This window comes from Furipterus horrens, unplaced genomic scaffold (assembly GCF_987537825.1).
Source record: "Furipterus horrens unplaced genomic scaffold, mFurHor1.1.pri manual_scaffold_2, whole genome shotgun sequence".
NCBI lineage: Eukaryota > Metazoa > Chordata > Mammalia > Chiroptera > Furipteridae > Furipterus > Furipterus horrens.
Window position 1 is genome coordinate 14,097,061 of NW_028327172.1, and position 17,284 is coordinate 14,114,344.

Here is a 17,284-nt window from a genome sequence, read left to right on the forward strand (position 1 = left end):
GAGCACATAAAATTTTTAACAAAATAGATCTCTTACTGGGCCATACAGTCTCAATAAATTTCAAAATATTAAAATCATTTAGAGTATATTTTCTGACCACAGTAGAATCAAATCCAAAATCAATAAGAAAAAGGTAACTTTAAAAACTGGAAAAAGTAAGAACTGTCAGAAACCGAGTTGAATGGAAGTCTGACAACTGTGGAATTAAAGAAACCACATGCATCCAGACTGGTAGGAGGGGTGGAGACACAGAATGGACTGGTCTCACATCCACATATGGTGGAGAAAAATTTGGAGGGATATCTCAGGAGCAAGGAACCCCAGTCCCACATCAGGCCCCACAGGGTTCCAGTGCCAGGAAGAGAAGGCCCCATAACTTCTGGCTGCAAAAACCAATGGGGATTGAGTCGGTGGAAGAAACTTCTAGAGTCCCAAGCAGTTCCTCTTTAAAAAATCGCACAAGGACTTACACAGACTCACCCTCTCTGAGCTCCAGCACTGGAGTAGTAGCTTAATAAGCACCAGTGGCATACAGGGAGAAAGTGAAGTGTCTGGCAGGGGCCATTGTCCCTTTTCTGAATCCTCCCACCCCGACAGAACCACAGTGCTGTTAGGCTGGTGCCATATCTGGCTGACACTGTTTGACCTGCCTTGGAGATCACCAGAGACTCCATCTCACTCCACTTATGGGCCCACCCAAGCTGCTTTTCCATGTGAATGGCTGGTCTTGGCTCATGCCGCACAACTTCCTAAATCCTCTCAAACAAGCAACGGCCAGCCTCAGTGAGCCTCGGGCCTCTGTACGTCTTGCTAAGTGGCCCCAGGCCCAGCACTAGCAGCAACCAGTCTAGATTCACTTCACCTGGGAACTACCAAGCCCAGTAAAACTAGCAGTGGCCAGTGGTCACAGCCAGTCCTTGCAGCTCACTGGCCTGGGTAAGGCCCTCCCATTGACCTGCCCATAACAATCAAGGGTCAACTACAAGAGGAGGGTGTACTCAGCCCACATGATGGGCACACCTCAAGTACCCAGCTTGGGTGATATGGGAGGTTGTATCACTGGGCCCCACAGGACACTTACTACATTAGGCCATGCTACCAAGACAGGGAGTCATAGCACCCCTACCTAATATATAGAAACAAACACAGGGAGGCTGCCAACATGAGGAGACAAAGTAAGAGGCCCAAATGAATGATCACATCAAAACTTCAGAAAAAGAACTAAATAAAATGGAGACAAGCAATCTATCAGATGCAGAGTTCAGAACACTAGTTATAAGGATGCTCAAGGAACTTAGTAAGGACCTCAACAGCATACAAAAGATCCAGTCAAAAACAAAGGATATGCTAATTAAAATAAAGAACAATTCACAGGGAAACAACAGTAGAGAGGATGAAGTCAAGAATCAAATCTATGAACATAAGGAAGCAAAAAACAAAAACAGAAGAGTCCCCCAAAACAAGGATAGTGTAAGCAGCCTCTGGGACAACTTCAAGCGATCCAACATTCCCATCACAGGGGTGTCAGAAGGAGAAGAGAAAGAACAAGAAATTGAAAATCTATTTGAAAAAATAATGGAAGAAAACTTCCCTAATTTGCTGACGGAAATAGACATGTAAGTCCGGGAAGCACAGAGTCCCAAACAAGATGGATGCAAAGAGGCCCACTCCAACACACATCATAATTAAAACACCAAAGGTTAAAGATAGAGAGAGAATCTTAAAAGCAGCAAGAGAAAAGCAGTTAGTTACCTACAGTGGAATTCCTATAAGACTGTCGGCTGATTTCTCAAAAGAAACTTTGCAGGATACAGGGGATTGGTAAAAAATATGCAAAGTCATGGAAAGCAGGGACCTATGACCAAGATTACTCTACCCAGCAAAGCTATCATTTAAAATTGAAGGGCAGATAAAGAGCTTCCCAGACAAGAAAAAACCAAAGGAGTTCATCATCACCAAACCCTTACTATATGAAACTTAAAGGGACTGATTTAAGAAGATCAAAACTAAGAACAGTTAAATGGCAATAAATGTTAAAGGGACTTATTTGAGAAGATCAAAACTATGAACAGTAAAATGGCAATAAATACATACCAACAATTGAATCTATAAGACAAACTAAGCAAACAAGAAGAATAGGAACAGAATCATGGATACAGAGAGCATTTTGCTGGTTGCCAGATGGGAGGGGCTATGGGGGAAAGGGTGAAGAGGTGAGGGGATTAAGAAGTACAAATAGGTAGGTACAGAATAGCCATGGGGGTGTAAAGTACCTTATTAGAAATGAAGTAGCTAAAGAACCTACGTATGACCCATGGACATGAACAATGGTGGGGGATTCCCTGAGGGAGCTGGGGTGCTGGGTGGAGAGTGGCAAAGGGGGGCAAATCAGGACAACTGTAATAGCATAATCAGTAAAATAAAATTTAAAAAAAAAAAGAAAAGAGAAAAAAAACTGGCAAAAGTAAGCAATATACTTTTATATAACTATGGGTCAAAGAAGATATTACATTAGAAATTAGAAAATATTTTAAACTTTGAGATAATAAAAATAAGACACATCTAAACTTATCAATGCATCCAATGTGGTAATTAAGGAGAAATTCACAGTTTTAAATACATATGTTAAAAAAATACATATGCTAGAAAGATAAATATTGAGATCAATGATCTAAGCCATCAAGTCAAAAGTTAGAATAATAACAGCAACTTAAACTCATGAAAGTAGTTTCTGTAATTAATAAAAAAGTGAATGAGACACAAAACAAATATACAATAAAGAAAAATCAACAAAATCAAAAGTTGATTTCGCAGATTATGACATTGATATACCTCTAGTAACACTGATCAAGAAAAAGAGAGAAAACAAAAATTACCAATATTTTGAATGAAAAAGAGCACATCATTCCAAATTCTATAGACTTTATATAAGATAATATTACAAATGACTTTATAGAAATACAATTTATACTCTAGATAAAATAAACAGAGTCCTGGAAAAATACAATGTATAAAATTAACACAAGAAGAAGGTCTGAAGAGTACTGGAGCCAGCAAAGAAAGTGGGTCTGTAATCAAGGTGCTAAAGCACAAAGGGAACAGGGACTAGGTTGCTGGTATAAGAAGAAAGTTACAGAAATCAAGTATGGTCTCAGGACCAAGCTACAAAAGCAAAGAATGCAGAAGCTATGCACGTATTTCTCCTTTCCTTATGTATACATACACCAATTTATTTGTCTCTTCCTCTTTTGCAATTACTATTTGATATAAGAATTAATGGTACAATTTATCTGTTTAGACAATGTACATACATTTACACAACTTATTCTTTGAATGTTTGTGGTTTCCTCCTAAGTTTAATGCCCTTTGTCAAATTTTAAAGTTTTCAGCCATTATTTCTTCAAATATTTTTCCAGCTCTACATTCTTTCTTTTCTCCTTCTAGAACTCTAGATATGTTACATCTTTTGTGGGTGTCCCAAGGCCTCTGTTCACTTTTTTAAAATCTATTTTCTCTCTGCTGTTAAGACTGAGTGATTCCTACTGACTTACCCTCAAGTTCACCAATTCTTTCCTGCTATTTTCATTCACCTATTGAGCCCATCCAGTAAATTTTAAATTTAGGTTATTGAAGTTTTCAGTTCTGAAATTTCTATCTGGTTCTTCTTTATATCTTCTGTTTCTTTGCCAAGACATTTATTTTTCCATGTTTCAATAGGTTCATGATTGCTTATTAGAGGATATTTTTATACTAACAGGTTTTAAATCCTTGTCAAATAATTCCAACACTAGTGGAATCTGTTGATTATCTTTCCTCATTAAAGTTGCAATTTTCCTGGTTCTCGGTATGATGAACAATTTTGGATTGCACCCTAAACATTTTGAGTATTACTATGAGACGTTGCTTCCTTTAAAATTTTCTATTTTAGTGGCGAGTTCAGGTTCAGAACGCATGTCCTGGCCCACGTTCATGGGCTATGGATTGAATACAATTTAGTTTTATAGTGCCATTCTGGTCTGCTCAACTTGCATGCTGTGCTACCCCGAGGCTAATCTGAAACCTGGGTAGTATTCTACACGACCATTTATTTCTCAAAGCTTTTGCTGTGTTGACTCTAGTCAGTAATATGTATGGGTTGCTTTGAAGGTGGGGGGTGGGGGGAGAGTGCCTAGGACGTCATATGCAGATTTAGAGAATTCCCTTTTCAGCTTCCTCCTTTCCATAATCCACCCCCACCTCCAGTTAGGAAGGGAGGTGCTGCCTCTTTGCCCTGGCTGCTTGGTGCAGGCTGGGACAACGGACAGGGCTCCTGCCAGCAGGCTCCCTGGCTGCCTTTGCTGACGTTCACTTAGCGCAGGGTCTGGATGGTCAACCAGGTTCCACCACAGTCTCCACACTGGACGGGGATCCAGGAAAGAGGGCCATCTCTGCTCCTGTCTCCTGTTAGTGCAGGACGGGGATGGTCACAAGGCTGCGCGTGACAGTCTGCCACAGTCACAGCATCTAGCTGGCAGGGGTATGCATGTATGGCTTCTTTCGCGGTGTTTACCTCGTGCAGAGTGAGCGCAGTCAAAAGGGTTCCATCTGTGGGGTTGCCCTTCTCTCTTTGGCAAGAGAAAGGGGGTTTTGGCTTTTGTTTGTTTGCCTTTATCTGTGCTTACAAGTGTTATGACATTCGCTAGCACTGAGGCTGGGGAGGGAAGGGAAGGAAGGAGAGAGAGGAAAAGGAGGGAAAGGACCCAAGGGAAGTCATTTTTGGAGCATCCCTCAAGTCCTGAGGTTCTTAGCCAGCCTGTCTTCTCTTTTGAGGAACTGGGTGAAAAGTGCTTACTCGATCTTGCCCAGAACTGAAAGTCTACACCTTACTCATTAAGTGCCAGAATATTTAAGCAGAACTGTGACTTAATTAAAGAAGGAATTAATAATTACCCAGGGATTGGCATAATGACTGTGGGGACCTTGTGTCTCCCCCTTTTGGGGGAGAGAATGAGAGGTCTTGTAAAGGACAGCTGCATCTTCTTAGTGAGACAATCAGGTTGCTGCTATTGCTGTATGGAAGCTCAAGTCTGCGTAGAAGGGCGGGTGTGGACCCCGAGGAGCCGAAGGGCCCGGCTGTGCCGGTTACCCCGCAGCTCCCCCCACTCTGTGACGCTGGGGCTGAGGCTCGGCGGGAAGAGGTGGCTCTCTGTCCGTCTTGGCTGTATCATTACGAATATTCCTTTTCCTCCCACAAAAAAATAGATACATGGGTATTCTTTGAAGCCATTACTGGCAATGAAGAGAGAAAACCTGGCAGAAAAACAATTGGTCTTTTTGTCACGAGTTGGCTAGAGAAGGAGGTAATTTGCTTTTTTAAAAAATGGGACTAAGAGTGGACTAAAAATCATCCAACACCCTAAATGTGATGATGTAAAAGACATCTCTGAATGAAAAGAAACCCAAAAAGATGAATGTATGTCGATGAACTACTCTCATGCCTGTCACTGGCCAGTACCTACACTGACCATGGTATCACACAGCGGCCTATTTCATGACAGTTTCTTTTACACCCAGATGGAGCTATACATATATACATTAAAAAACAAACAGACAAACCAAAAACAAGCTTTTAATTTTTGGTGGTGGTGGTGATAGGAGGATTCCTATTTCTTCCCATTAAAATCTGCTTTTAATTTAAAGGTTAGAAAGTAAATTTCTGTAATAAATATATGTACCAAATATAGCTTTATTTACTAAAATTTCAAAATTTCTTAGAACTTCAAATTCAACAAATCTCAACTAAAGAAGATGGTTGGTCACCTCCCCTCCAAAGGCAGGATGACTTTAGGGGATAAATTTCACCACTTTCCCCTGTGCCCGCCGCAGCTAATTGATTTATACGCCCTGTTTGCTCAGGTCTGATACCACCTCTCCAGCCCTGCAGCCACGGGCCTGTGCTGTCGCCATCATGCATCTCACGGACATGCTCCCTGACAGAGCCCATCAATTCCTAGTGCTTTGCGCCAGGCCTCGGCTCTGGCACTTTCCCCGGGGGAGACCTTTACTGGTCTCCATACTTAACCCTTGAACCCTGCCTAATCCATCAGCCGCATCGAATGAACGGCGAGAGAGAATGTTTCTCCCTGCAGACAGGCAGCCAGCTTCCCCACTTAAAACTCAGAAAGAGAGCCATCAGCAGGGTCTGCTTTCTGTTTGTCAGTGTCGCCAGCCTCTTCACTTACTGATGTTTTTACTGTTGTGGTGCCCAGCTGCTTGGGCCGGGGGTGGGGGTGGGGGCACTATTCAAAAGGAGACATCAATTAAGTGCTTGTTAAACGCTGTAGCTGCTCTTTTGAAAATGTCCCCTGGGACCCTCCTGGGAGTTCCCCAAACTAGTAGAAGGCAGAGTTGTCATTTTGGAATAGGGTTTCCCCCAAGTTTTGAAGAACAGCTTCATAATCCACACTCCTTAGACTCTACTAGAACTTACAAATTATGACTTTAGAGAATGAAACACACTCCTCTTTATAAGGAAAAACAAGCAATTATCGGCAATGAATAGTAAATACCTAAGGATACTGCTTAAAGCCTCTTTACCTCATAACCAAACTGCAGCTCATCGGAGGTCAACATGATGATATCATCATCAATAGCCAGGACTGCCTCTGTCTCAATTTCGTCATAAGGGAAGAAACGGTTGCTCAACTTGTTTTCAGCCGTCCTTACAACCTTTAATGGAACCCGGACTTTGGGCCACAGAGACTCTGGAAAAAGAAAAAACAAGGTATCTATTTCCAATAAAGCAGTGAAAGCATCACTTTACAAATGAGTTGGAAGAATCGATTAAATCCACACGTACAAGTGTGCAAGGACAAGTCTTACAAATGCAGTTTTATATTATTTTATATTATAAATCTGTCTCTCCTAAGTCCTGACGACACTACTAATTCTCATTAATGTTTTAATGAGAATGCACAAATTGGCTTCCACTCACAACTGAGACAGGGAAGCAAAACGACCTGACCAAGGGCATAGTAGTAAGAGGAAAAATCAAGTCTGGACTATCTCTTTGTCAGGCCCATGGTTTTAAAAAAATTATTATTATTATTATTTTATTTTCATTGACTGAGAGAGAGAGAGGAAGAGAGAGAGAGATATTTATTGTTTCACTTATTGATGTATTTACTGGTTGCTTCTTGTATGTGCTCTAACGGGGGACTGAACCACCTGCAACCTTGGCACATTGGGGACAGTCCTCTAACAAACGGAGCCACCCAGCCAGGGCTCAGGCTCCTGGTTTTAATATCAGAATGCTACCGCTTCTGCAAAATACTGTCAGGGAGGAACACCGCGGCTCAAAGCTTGCCTGAAGCTCCTCTAGGAAATACGATGAATGTGCTGAAGATGTCTGTCTCAGTGTGCCCATCTCCAAAATGCAGTCACCAGCAGCTATCGAGGCTACAAAAATCCCCTCCTCGCCAAACTGTTTCAACTGCTAGGAATAGCTTCCTTAACTTAGCACTTTATCCCCTTGACGGCCCCTCCCCCATGATTTACTGGCTTTGGTTTCTCATCATGTCCAATTTACAGAGTAAATATCAAATTTCTAGGTCCAATTATGTGGGATTTTCTAGTGCAGTAAAGAAACACCAACCTATGACTTGCCTTACATTTTCCCCATTTTACTCTCAAGTGATTGAAGTAATCCAACCACAGGTTCCTTATTTTTAAATGCTGCATTTAGCATAGCATGAAATTAATACTTCTTTGGTACAGTACCCATGTCTATATACTTCAGGGTCCTTTACAAAGGGCAGTTTGTTCTCCACACATTTGTCAAATGACAATAGGAAGGGTACGTGTCATACTGCTTCCAAAAAGTCCATCACATAATTGTGGGATGATCTAGTTTTTGTGGGTCCTGAAACCGCCAAATACCCGCAGCCACTCCGAAGTCACTATAATGAAGAGAAGTATGATAGAGGTAAAGTCCAAAGGGGAAAAGCTGTCTTAACTGACTGCAGATAAAATATCTTGCTTCTGTGTATTTTACAGTCAATCCATGTACCACACTACTGTGGCACTACCAGGGTCTTGGAAGAAGCCTGTGCAAGTGGAAGGCCCTGTAACTAAGGAAAATATTCAGTCTTAAGTAAGCACAAAGCCTAAAAAAGTGGTCAAGTCCAAAAGCAGCATGCTTGGAAGAGGGCTGAACTAGAGACCAAAAATGAGATGCTACGAGCCACTGCCTTTTAGTCCCTAAAAATAGTTACCTATAGTTTCATTCTTGACAAAGAATTACATAATCAATAAATGTCTTTGGAATAAATAGATGAGCATAGGACTGGAGACCTGAGTTTTGCATTATCTGTGGGAATTTAGGCAAGTCCCTTCTTCTCAGGGTAAGAATAAGTGGAGAGAGAGAAGAGGTCTTTATTAAGCAACTAGTATATACGACACCTTAGAGATGCAATGTCATTCAAGCCTCCTGACAACCCTACACAGCAGAAATTATTTACAAAATAGTCTTTACAAGGCTCATAGAGATTAAGTCATTTGGCTGGAGTAACAGAGCTAATCAATGATAAGGCCAATATTTGAACTTAAGTCTGTTTCGCATCAAAGGCCAAATAAAACCTGTAGTATCTATTGCAACTTGCAAATCTTATGTTTCTCTAGATTTGGAACAAAACAATAAAGTTCAATAATTTTCTCCAGCAATTATCCTTATTTTGTTTGCTTCCCACTCCTCCTTCCAGATAAATAAAACTGCAGTCATAAATCCACTGTCTGAATCCTTATAAAACATGAATTAACTGTAATATCTAAAAACGAAGAGAGTTATAGCCCTAACTACCAGACCAGCGGTTCTCGAACTTTCGGGTGTCAGGATTTCTTTGTGCTCTTAAAAATGGTTGAGAACCCCAAAGAGGTTTGTTTATGTGACACATACACACATATGGTATTAGAAAGTAAAACTGAGATTTTAAAACACAAGAATACACAAGCACACATTCCAAGAGCCGTGAGAGTGATGACGCCATCCTAAGTCATACAGCCTCTGGAAAACTCCACTGTCCATTTGCACAAGAATAAGAGTGGGAAAAGGACGTGATTTAGCATTATTATGAAAATAATTTCAACCTCGCAGACCCCCTGAAAGGACCTCAGGGATGGCCAGGGGTCCCTGGACCAGGAGAACCTCTGTACTAGACTCTGTGTCCTGATTTGGGCGTCACAATACAGGGAAAGTACCAACAAACTGGAACCTAGCTGGGGAGGGAGTTAGGCACTTGAATCCAGGATTGCCATAGAGCGCCCAAGGAAACTAAATGTGCCAGGCCTCAATTTACTGCCTCTCAGCCTCAATTTCACCCTTCACTGCCCTGTCTAGGATGCTGGAAATGGATCCCGTGAACATTTGCCCTTTGCCAGCTGGCACCATGCTAGGTTTTGTCAGCAGAGGGTGCTGGAGGGACACTGTGGGAGGAACGGGGCTTTTCTTCCAGCTTCTGGTGTGCCTTCACTCCTTCTTCCTCCTGCAGTACTTGGCCAGCGGACAGGCAGGCAATGGCATTGACCTTCACAAGGTTAAGTGGCACCCCAGCGGCAGCTTCCCAGTGAGTTCTGCGGACACCCTCAAGAGCAGCTCAGCTGAGGTCCTGCCCATAGGTAGTTCCAAGTGAGCTCCCCGGAAGCCCTCACCAGCTTCCCAGCAAGTTCAATAACACCCCCTGGGCAGCTTCCTGTTGAATTCCACGGGCACCCAAGAGGGCGGTTTGTTTCTTGCTGGCCTGTGGCACTTCAGCAAACTTCACCATGCAGAGGGCTGCATGGTCTGAATCTCAAACTGATCTGGAGAAGGGGCACTCTCAAATTTACTTCCTGTAACCTTTAGAGTTCTTTTTACCCCTTAGACACCCGTCTCCTGTTCCTAGTTAATAATTCTTTACATTAAACTTTTCCTGTTCAAGTTACTATGTGGTTTCAGTCTCCTCCTTGGACCTAATACACTAGGGACATCAGAAAGGTTATCAGATGAAAGGGAATTGTTCTCTATCTCACCTCTAAAATTAAAACCATGACCGAAAGCTGGATGAAAGTTAACAGGAATATTGATTTAAACTCAAAATAGGTAAGAATTTTCAGATGGTATAAACTGTTTTTAAGATGGAACGGAATGCCTTCAGTAACACAATGTGGCCTTTTACTTGAAATGTACTAACTTAGGTCAGATTTCTACTCAACGTCAGATGAGAAACCAAACAAGATGCCTCTGAGGTCCGGGGACCACATGAGGCAGGTACAGATCACAAAAGAACACAGCCTTTGGAAACAGCTTCTAACCCAGGTATACTCGTTACTAGCCATGTGATCTTGAACAAAATCACTTTGAACCTGTTTCTTTGACTATGAGGATGAAATAATAACATCATCTTTCCATGAATGACTTTGAGAAGGAGCTTGAATGCAGTTAGCAGCACAGTGCCCGGTGCATGATAGACATCCACTAAATGTCTATCTCTTGAAAGTTTGTGTCTATTTAGAGAATCGAGGGATTTTTTTTTTTTTTTTTTTTTTGCAACTTCAGGCAGCGGTGTCAAGGTGGTATGTATTAGACCTAATTTTCTTACAATCCTGGGGCATGTCTCCAGCTTGTCTACTCCTTCCATGTCTACTTTTAGATCAACAGAATCCCTGCCATTTCTAGGGCTGAAAATCTAACACACTAATGAAACAAAAGAACATGGAACTTCTGCCATGTTAGTTTCAAAAGGTAATAAACAGCTCCTCTTTTTGCAATACGTATAGAAAATAGGCTAGCTGCTTTAGTTAAGTATAAACATCCCTCTATCCTGGATGAGATCTGAACTTACACTTGGTGAGTGTGTACAGTGTGTTCCACCACAGACAGCTTTCCATATGTCTTTGTCCACATATGAGGTCTGTCTAGAAAAAGTCCAGCCATTGTTAATACAACAACGGTTTGCACAACATTGATATAACTTGGCAGCCAAGGAGAGTGGACTGGAATGCGCATGCCTGACCAATGACGACTTCACTGTATTAGTCACTGGGGGCAGCAGTTGCAGTTGAGTGAGCATGTGTACTGCGTGGCCATTATATTCAAAATGATTGAGCAAGTAGAGCAATGAATCTGCATCAAATTTTGTGTTAAGCTTGAACGTTCCTCTGCGGAAACTATTTAAATGACTCAGAAGGCCGAAGTTATGGGCAACTGGTGATTGGCAGATTCATCACGATAATACACCCGCTCATGCATCATGTCTCATGCAGTTTTTTTGTGAAACATCAAATCACCCAGGTGACTCAGATCCCCGGCAGCCCATATTTGGCGCCCTGTGACTTCTTGCTCTTCTAAAAACTAAAATCACCTTTGAAAGGAAGAGATTTCAGAGCTTTGATGAGTTTCAGGAAAATACGATGGGGCAGCTGATGGCAATTGGGAGAACTGTGTGAGGTCCCAAGGTGCCTACTCTGAAGGGGACTGAGGCGTCATTGTCCTATGTACAATGTTTCTTCTGTCTTGTATCTTCTTCAATAAATGTCTCTATTTTTCATATTACATGGCTAGATACCTTCTAGACAGACTTTGTATACTAAAAGAATTAATTACCTGAGACAACGTGCATAAAGAATTAACTGGCCCTTGTAAAGTCTTTCATGGGGAAATTTTGGAGAGTGATGAAGGCCAAAGAGGATGATATGGGGTGCAGATGGAAGTACAGAATGAATCATGTTTTTTTTTGGAAATGTATTTACTTTGCCCTGTACTGAGTTAGGCCTGGGTGGTCAAAAGTCAGCTTTGACAACAGGAGTCTCCATAAGTGATCAGATGCCTATGTACCAAAAGGAAGGACACTCAAGAGAATTCCTAGTTTCTTATTTTCACATTTTTAAGTAAAACAAGCCTCGAAGAAAGGGAACCACTATCAACTCAGGCTTTAGCATCCCTTCTGTGGAGGAAGGGCATGGGTGAGGGGGCAGAAATCAAAGAATACGCATTGTACTTACTCCCTGTTGTAAAGCAGACAATTCTGATGTGAGATTTTAGTTCTGTTTATAAAATCAGGACAGAAGCAAAAGGCAGGAAAGAAAAACACAGGTGAGAAAGGTTTTTTCTCCTTTCCATTAGTGTTTTCAGAAGAATAGGTTTACTTTTCCATCCCTCTTTGAGTCCCTGACAAGGACCTAGTTCTTTTACATAATCCCAGATCAGAGAATTAACAAGGCATGATGATTTTCCCACTGCTAACTGGTAAGCTAAATATACAGATACAGTGGGGCTGAGTGCGAAGGGCACAAGCTTTAGATACAGAGAGGCCTGTGCTTATTTCTGACTTCGCTATTTGCAGTGTTGTGATTCAGGCAAATTACTCAACTAATCTGAATTTCATTCTTATAAAATGGGGATAATAAGAGCTTTCTTACAGGTTTGTCATAGGACTAGGGATAATATATGTAAAGCACTTAGCAAAGCTCCTATTCCTTAGATATAAAAGGTGTACAGTACATGGTTGTAATAACATCGCATTGTTTTCTTCACAAATGGATTCTTATAACATCTTATGAACTTCACTTCTCTACTGACAACCTGAAGAGGGTTAGACAGAAGAATATGGCGTAACCCCTTAGGATGCAGAAGGAAACAGTGTCATAGCCAGAAATATTCAGGCCAGAAATCCATTGCTTAGCCCAGATGGGGTCCCCTCCTCCTTCCTCCTTTAAATTTTAAATGGATCAGCAGGCTCTTGCATCGTGTGTCTCATCCTCTGACTCTGTAGCTGGCAGAATAGAAATGTCACCTTCCATTCACACAGCAACAAAGGAGTCTGAAAAATAGGGTTTTCAAACCCAGTAAATTTATGGAAAACAAACAGTTGAGCCAGCTGATCCGGTAACTTCACAGTTATGAATTTTAGTCCAGTTCAAAGGACAAAAACAACTCCTTGTATTAAGGATTTTTTAAAAAATTGGTATTGATTAACGGCTTTCTCCATGTTGGATGCCAAGAGAGATGTGAGCAAAGAGAATTTTTCTCCAACTGGGCAAAGGCACCAGAAAATGTTCAGGCTGAATAAAGATGACCCCAACCCCATCCTGGCGGTCACTGTCACAAACACATCCACAGCTCCACAAAATAAATGACAAGATGATCTCCGTACAAACCTTGAGCTCACTTCAGGAGTCCTCGAGCTGCTTGGTGTACATCTGGCCCCCATGACCCTAATTCCCACAGTTGCAGAATTTAGCTCAAAAGGATGGTAGCTGCTGCTTCTACATCCCTGTTGCCTCTTCTGGGCTGACCCTCCCAACAGGCTCAGCCAATCTCATCTTGTCTACTAAGAACTACGAAAGTCGAAAGTCGCAAGCTGAAGCTGGGGGCTCTTGAGGTCAATTCAAATTTAAAACTGAAATCAGTTAAAAAAGAAGGTTGAGGTTAACCTGTCTGAAAAGGACAATGTAACAGCTTCCTTCTCACCGAGGCCCTGGCCAGCCACACAGGTCCTGTACCCATCAAGTGCGGAAACTGAAGAGCTGGGCAGGAGGGAAGCAGTGGCCTGCCCGTTTTTTCTGACAGCGTTCAAAACCAATGTGTCGAAAGTTCATTGGAAATTTCTATTGCCTAGTCTAAGTATTTACTTAAACTTCAAACCAAGCAATTTAGACTTAAACATAACCAAAAAGAAAAAAGTATTTGGTTGGATTGGAAAGTGAAAAAAAAGGAGGGGGGGCAATTTCTGCCTACACTAATCCTCCCAGCAGCAGACATGTTAACCACAATATTTATTTTAGTAAATGTAGAGAAAGTGAAAAACATCACTTTTGCCTCTAATATTTCAAAGCCTTGGACTTGCTTTTTAAAAAACATATATGTTACTAATGCTGTACATGAAAAATCAGATGCCTTTGCTGGCATGAGAGCCAGAGCTGACAGCCCCATTTACCAACTGAACAAATACCCCACAGAAGATTAAACATGGTTCATGTTTTCCCAAACAACCACATTGCCGGAGCCAGAGCCCTGACCTGAAAACCACTGTTAGAAAAAAGCTGGTCCAGTCTCTGAACGTGTCAAAATTAGGGCCTTATCAGCTGAGGGCTCTCTTTTCTCCCTGGAGCCATAAATTTTCAAAAATAAACTAAACTCTTGGTCACAAAATCAACCACTACATTTTAGTAGGGCCTACCCCAAATTAAAACTGAACACCCTGCTCCAAATCCTAGGGTCGTGTTGCTGCATTTAGTTATGTCGACGTGGGGACTTGGGCCAAGAAGGAAGAAAAAGATCACTCCTTTCGCATAGTTTGCAATGGTACTTGCCCAAAAGAAGGAATTCAAATTTACAATCAATAATTCATCTTAAACCCTAAGTGGCTAACCAAGCTTTCTAAGGAGAAGCCTCCTTTGCACTTCGCACTAGATGGTGCAGCTCTGCCTTAGCATGGGCTGGGTTTGGGGTTGGGGGTGCTGAGAGGTGCTCAGAAAGCTGGTGGCCTTTGTGAGCAGGAGCAAGGGCAGACATGTGAATGCAGCATGACACCACATGCTTTCTGGAGCTGAGGAGGGATACATAGCCCTCCTTTTAAAAATATGACCTACCTTGAGAAATGAAGAGACTAATTAGCAATGCGCACCATCCAATCCACCTCACCTTGGGGGAAAGGGGACTGATGAGTCCAGGCCAGCTGTCTGAGGTCCTCCCCACGCTCCTCCCTCCCAGCTCCTTTTGTCTTCTCTACCTTTTCCTGCCTGTCTCTTCCTCCCTCCTTCTCAGATGGCATTAACACCTTCCTTTTTCTTCTACCCACTTTTTTTTTCTTTTAAGGAGTATCAAATAAAATAAAACAAAACAAAACATAATTAAGTGTTGAGAAAAACTTGATATAAAAAGATAATTAACAAAAAGATAATTTTTTTAAAAAGCAGTGTGCCTCACGGCATAATACAGGACCTTCATTTAAAATGCTGTTTCATTTACGCGCACACTGTGGACCCCTAAGTCTAAAAAGAAAGTACGTGATTCTCTCAGAGAACAAAAGTTCCACTGAGTGAAACATTTTAAATGTCTCAGGAGTAACGAAAGAATTTCTTGAAGCAACTTCTGATTTGCCTAACAGACAGAAATATGGTCTTCTTCCAGCCTAGACGATAGATCTACTACTGGTAGTTTCCAGGGTTGACTATCCCGACTTCAGTATAACCAATTAAAAGGGAATAGCCATAAAAAGTGCAGATACTACTGTCAGGCAATAAACAAGACCTTATCAGTGATAGTGGTGCACATTACAAACTTCAAACTCATTCCTCGCTCTAATCCATCAGAAACTTCCTGGCTTTAATAGGCTATAAAGGGCAGGAGCTTTGAAGTCCCTGGGATTAGGATCAGTAATAGGATGGACTGAATGAGAAACTAAATGCAGGTGGAACATACTCTTATGCATTCTGAATTAAAAACAAATCCAATTAATCAAATAGTCCTCAAGCCTAGCTGCCAGCCAGCAGATTGCAAGGGTGGCCAAGGCAAAGAACAAAGTGATTAAGAATGAGCCAATGGGAGCCTCTAGTGAGAGCTCACTTAGGAACTGATTCAAACTCTGCGAGGGCATGCTTTGCTGACTTTCCCAATCAGAGGTGAAGCCATTCTTCTTATTGAAGAAGAGCACAGTATCAGAGCTGAGATAAGGAAGGAGAAAACTAATGCCTTTTAAACTGAGTTTTCATGTAAACAAATCAGCCGAGAGGGTAGAGGGAAGCTGAGATCTGTTTTCCCAAGGCTGATGGCCTTTGATCCTACTGATTCCTAAGCCCTCAGACACTTGTGGCTACAGAGCAAGCCATGAGTTTGGAGTTAGATAGGCCACCCTAGAACAAGAGTGAAATGATTGATAAAATTGGGGTCATGCTGCCTTCTGAAATGGCATTACTGCTGACAAAGCAGGAAAATTCATTTAAAATAAAGAATGTAAACAACTTGGCTAGCCATAATGGATGCAGCTGAGAGCTACCCTAACACCCAAACCAGGCAGGCCTTTCCTGCCCACACCATTTCCCCACTCCTTTTACCTTCTGGAGGGCTTTTATTCTGATTATTCCAGACGACCAGGAGCTTGGATAGACTGGGCACCTTGGACACTTCAGTGATGACCCGGAAGAGACTTTCCACTCGGTCGTAGGTGAGGACAATGGCAGTAAAACCTTGAGACTGTGGTGGGATCAGTGGCAGGAAGAGTGGGTTGCTCACACTACCCCACTTCTGTAAGAGAACAGATTACTGTGGTTCAGAGAAGGATCTAGGAACAATGGGGCCGATCTCATTCCCAACGTCATCAATAAATCCAAACACGGGAGGTCTGGTGGCTTTCATCATGACCGATCCAAGAGCTAAGCAACTGTTCAAAGTCTTCCCTTCCTCAAAATTTGTATTGACTCTCTGTAATTCAGCTTGGCTCTAACACCATTAAACACAGAGCAGAGAATTTTTGCAGGTGAGGAGAGATTTCTAGTTAAACATGGCAGATTAAACCCACACATTTATCTCTATTCCTTCTCCAAACCCACTAAAATGACAGTTCATAAATATAACATGCAAACCTACGACAATGAAATGGGAGAAGGGAAAGCAGCTGATGAGCAATATTAACATTTTTCTGAAAGAGGCCAGAAAAGTGGCAACAGAGTAGGAGAGGGAGAGCTGAAACCTAAGTACCTACAAAGGCGGTAGGGCAACAAGGTTCAGGGTCAAACTGCTGAACCTCACAAAGGCTCGGGAATTAAGCTCAGCGGGTACCTCATGAGGGTAAGAGAAGGGGTAGGGTTGAAAACAAGAGGACTGGTTAAAAACACGCTTAAGGAGCAGAGCAGTGAGAGGCCTGGATTCACGAACCTTCCCGTCACCCACCCGCTCAGCCAGAACACTGCTGTTCTCCGCACCCCCGCTGGACAAGGGGAGGTTTATTCTCCGGGGAAACTGAAGCTCCAGACTTGGAAGCACAGGCCCAGCTGAGAGAAAAATGCGGGTTAAATCAATATTCTGAATGATGAGCCCCGCAGCCTTCATCCCACTGCAGTTCCCAAAACGCTGGCAGCCTGTGGCAGGCTGGCCACTCCATCATCCTACAGCAAAGCCTCCCGGGCAATAGGCGTGCCCTCGCACAGAGAACTTCTGATCAAGTGTTTGGTGCTTCCCTCTTAATCATGAGCAGATCCTGGAGTCACAGACAATTCAAGAACATGTTTAGCAGGAACGACAGAAACAAAACGAACAAATAGGAAAACAGGA

General features: G+C 42.3%; 1 protein-coding gene across 1 annotated transcript in view; it reads right to left on the reverse strand.

Annotated features, from left to right (window-relative positions):
* The window catches only part of EXT2 (exostosin glycosyltransferase 2), a 132,303-nt gene that overhangs the window by 25,574 nt on the left and 89,445 nt on the right, over positions 1–17,284 (reverse strand). The window contains exons 9-10 of the mRNA XM_090262394.1: positions 16,069–16,258; positions 6,577–6,743 (exon numbers count right to left, since the gene is read on the reverse strand). Coding sequence (XP_090118520.1) covers positions 6,577–6,743; positions 16,069–16,258 — 357 coding nt within the window. The remainder of the gene's footprint in view (positions 1–6,576; positions 6,744–16,068; positions 16,259–17,284) is intronic.